This window comes from Otolemur garnettii, unplaced genomic scaffold, assembly GCF_000181295.1.
Source record: "Otolemur garnettii isolate 467f Iridium unplaced genomic scaffold, OtoGar3 scaffold00110, whole genome shotgun sequence".
Taxonomy (NCBI): Eukaryota; Metazoa; Chordata; class Mammalia; order Primates; family Galagidae; genus Otolemur; species Otolemur garnettii.
Window position 1 is genome coordinate 3,425,907 of NW_003852505.1, and position 4,016 is coordinate 3,429,922.

Here is a 4,016-nt window from a genome sequence, read left to right on the forward strand (position 1 = left end):
TAGAGTCAGGGTCTCACTTTGTTGATTAGGATGGTCTGAAACTCCTGGTCTCAAGCTATCCTCTCACCTCCGCTTCCCAAAGTGTTGGAATTACAGGTGTGAGCCATCGCGTCTGGCCTTAAAACACTTTTTTTTTTTTTTTAAGGCAAGCATAGAACAAAGTTTACTGAGGAAGAAAAAGATAGGTTTACAGAGTAAGAAAAAGGTATAGATTTACAGAGTAAGATGTATTCTCTATACAGACAGCGAACAGGCCTCCATTGCTAAGGCAAAGAGGCAAACAGTCTTAAAACACTTCTTTATGAAAGAATCTTAAGACCCTCAAGCTGTCCTGGTTCTCTTTATTTGACTATAAATAAAATTTATTTATTCCTAAGATCTCAGGAAGATAGTTCTATAAAAGGGGAAAAAGCAGAGAGAAAGGGAAGCGGGGAACTCGTTCCAGGACAACAGCACCACCTCTGCCCAGAAGGTAAGTGCGTTTTTGCAGAGGGTGGATAGCAGAGACAGCAGAACGGGCGTCGTTCGTTCACTGTTCCCGGGGGCCAAAGAAAGGGCCCCCTGCAGTTAGGCAAACTCAGGTGCTCTAAGCAACGTGCATGTTTCAACTATTGCGCTTCAATATGCATTCATTACTAAAAATTAATAGCCTATGAACTTTCTCCAGGGTTGAGATGTATTTTTTGCATAGTGCGTTTGAGGAGCCAACATCCTCAGCAAATCCAAGCCCATGCTCCTGTTCATAGAGACCCAGGAAGCATCAAACTAATGTGAGGTCTCTCTTTTACCCGCCCACAAATGAGCTTGCACAATACAGCACGGCCCCTTCCTCTGGAAAGATATCCTTACCGAGTCTGGAGCCGGCAGCTAAGGGCCAACTTGGAGCTCCAAGGTCGGCACTCACACAAACCCACCTACGGGGGCCTTTCCTACCAGCACCTTCAAGCCCGACCCACTCACTACCCCACCCCCCCAAGCTCCACCCCGACCCCCCGCTGATCTACCGAGCTTCTTCCGCATACCCACCTGAGCAGACGCCACCCACAACAATTGGCGGCAAAGAGAACGCCAACCAACCAACGGTCTCTGTAGCAGGATACACTGTTACCTGGACCGGAGGCCAGAAGCAGACCCCTTCTGGATTCGCCTCACAACTCCCGGCGCCGCCAGCCGAGAAGATCACGTGGGCCCCAGCTCCGAATCTTAAGGTGCGGACAGCTCCATGGACAGCAACCAAAATATGGATTTGCTGCCTGGGCTCAGCCACATCACCAGCTTGCTCAACATGATGGGACTGGAGGAGGACCACGAAGAACTGCAGGGTTAGTGCTTGGGCGGGACACGTGCTTTAGCGATCTCCAGGAAACCAGCGTTCCCTGAGAGAGGAGTGAACAGGACGCTGTCCCCACACTACCTCTGCTCTCAGAGGGCAGCCCCCCACTGCTTCCTTCTCGAGTGCGCCCTGATCTTTCTCTTTGGGTTTCCTCCTTTGCAGATGCAAACCTGGAGGCGATCGCGCTTGTGGAAGGAGATAAGAAAGCGAGCCTCCAGTCTGAGCCTGACCTGAGAGCAGCAGCAGCAGTAGAAAAAACGGCAGGAGTAGAAGACGAAGGCGAGGGAGGAAAAGTGGCAGGCGAGGAAGAAAAGGCGGCAGGAGAGGGAGAAAAAGCGGCAGGAGAGGGAGAAAAAGCGGCAGGAGAGGGAGAGGAAGCGGCAGGAGAGGGAGAAGACCAAGGAGCGGGAGAAAAGGCGGAAGGAGAAGGAGAAAAAGCGGCAGGCGAGGGAGAAAAAGCGGCAGGAGAGGGAGGGAAAGCGGCAGGAAAAGGTGAAGACGAAGGAGCAGGGGAAAAGGCGGACGAAGGAGAAAAAGCGGCAGGAGAGGGAAGGAAAGCGGCAGGAGAGGGAGGGAAAGCGGCAGGAGAAGGTGAAGACGAAGGAGAAAAAGCGGCAGGAGAGGGAGGGAAAGCGGCAGGAGAAGGTGAAGACGAAGGAGCGGGAGAAAAGGCGGAGGAAGGAGCAAAAGCGGCAGGAGAGGGAGAAGACGAAGGAAAAGGAGAAAAAGTGGGAGGAGAGGGAGAAAAAGCGGCAGGAGAGGGTGAAGACGAAGAAGAAGAAAAAGGGGCGAGAGGAGGAGAAGAAAACGAAGGTAGCTGCTTTGGCGATCTTGGCTCTGAGGAAGACGAAAACCAGGAGGGCAGTGATGACAGTGAGAGCACTGACCAGGAATTCGGGGAGCTGGAGCAATTCCCCGGGGCTGCCGGAGCTGGAAATCCTGGCCAGAGGATGCATCCTTTCCGCCGCCCGGCGTTCACCCCACCGCAGGTGCAGGAGCTGGAGAACATTTTCCAGCGCATTCAGTACCCGGACGGGTCCATGCGGTAAGTGGATTGCCAGGGTTGGCTCCGGGTTTGCAGGGAGCACGTGCTGCTCCAGGGTGGCCTTTGGGTTCCTCTCCAAACTGGTCCCTCTCCTCCCCTCCTGCACCAAAGCCACCGAGGGCCTGGAATCTGCCACGCATTCCCCTCACTCCCCGTACTTGGGATCGAGGGTGGAACTATGCTTACTGGGCGTCCTTCGGTGTCAACCCGAATCGATGGGGGGAAACTTTGTCCTGAGCCTCGTTATTACAAATAACACCTTATTCAAACCAAGGCAGGGATAGAGGTGGGGAGCCTGAGGCACGGCTGAGCAAGGGCAGGGTCAGATCCTGCCGTTATTAAAATTTTTGCTAAATCCGTTCATCCTATATTTCTTTTGCATTCATTTGTATATTTTTCAAATACTAACTAGAACATTATCTTGATTACTGATTTGGAGGGCTGATTACTTAATTTGGGGTGAGAGAGAAAACTTCCTATAGGGAATTTCAGCTGGATATTACACAATCGTGTGCTGGGTGGGTGGGGGATAGAGGACTTAGCGGGATAAAAATTTAAAAATAAAAATGAAATGACATTATGTATTTCATTTCATCTACAACTCCAAATCCTGAACATTTGTGATTTTTCTCCTCGCAGAAAGGATCTTGCAAGACGCCTGGGTGTGACTGAAAACAGAGTGCAGGTCAGTAAAGCTGAGCAAGGCAGTTTGGCAGGGCAGCTGCTCTAAAACCTGCTTCAGGGCTTGGACACCTTTGTCCTGGACATTGTCGTGTTGGTGTGTTTTGTTGACTTTTCCATGTTTGGGAAATGAGTTCTGAACTTTGTGCTAGGAAAATAGGATAAGGAAAGTCCAGGTTTTGGAAGTTTCCCATTACCAGATGGAATGTGACTTTGTAAAGGAAAAAAATTAGCAATGAACTATTTATTTTATTTCTTGTGTGTATATGTATATATATATACACATATATATGCTTTTATAAATTATGTGTTCCAAATTATGGCTATGTTTATGTATTATATATAACTATAAATTATATATGTTTATATATACATTACTGTATGTAGTTAAATTCCTTCTAATGCTGGTATCCTTTTGGTGGCAATTTTATGTGGAGTCATGCTGAGGTTTTCTGACATGGGAATTAATGCACCAGGGAGCTCAATTATATTCAATTATTTTAAATATTTAAACCAAACATTAACTCTTTGATTAAGAATTTATGTGTTTTCAGGCATTGAGGTAAGAGAATAATTCACAGCCAGGATAACCCTGTGGAACTAACAAGTGTTTAGTTAAGCTGAGGCTGATACGGAGGGGCCCAGCATAAAGTCCAAGGGCCTGGTCCTGTAGCTGTTGTTTGCGTTTGGTAAAGCTGTGTACAGAGTGGCAATTCTAAATTCTAATTTTCTGGGATACTTTGGTACGTCAGCCTGAAAACATTGCTAACAGAGGACGTTGTGCGTTATGGTGGAGATGGGGAAAATGTTTGCAAGCTTTGGAAATTGTCTGCAAATCAAAACAATCTAATAGAACGATTTTGGGCAAATTTCCACTGACTGAAGTAAGAAAGGTGGAAGAGTTAGGCAAGAATTGTGCACAGTCACGTACGTGTCTTGGAGAAACCGCTCATATTC

General features: G+C 48.1%; 1 protein-coding gene across 1 annotated transcript in view; it reads left to right on the plus strand.

Annotated features, from left to right (window-relative positions):
* The first annotated feature begins 2,339 nt into the window (after window positions 1-2,339).
* Window positions 2,340-4,016, plus strand: part of LOC111727527 (rhox homeobox family member 2-like) — a 4,662-nt gene continuing 2,985 nt past the window's right edge. Inside the window, exons 1-2 of the mRNA XM_023517417.1 lie at window positions 2,340-2,378; window positions 3,018-3,063. Of these exons, the coding sequence (XP_023373185.1) occupies window positions 2,374-2,378; window positions 3,018-3,063 (51 nt within the window). The 5' untranslated portion in view covers window positions 2,340-2,373. The remainder of the gene's footprint in view (window positions 2,379-3,017; window positions 3,064-4,016) is intronic.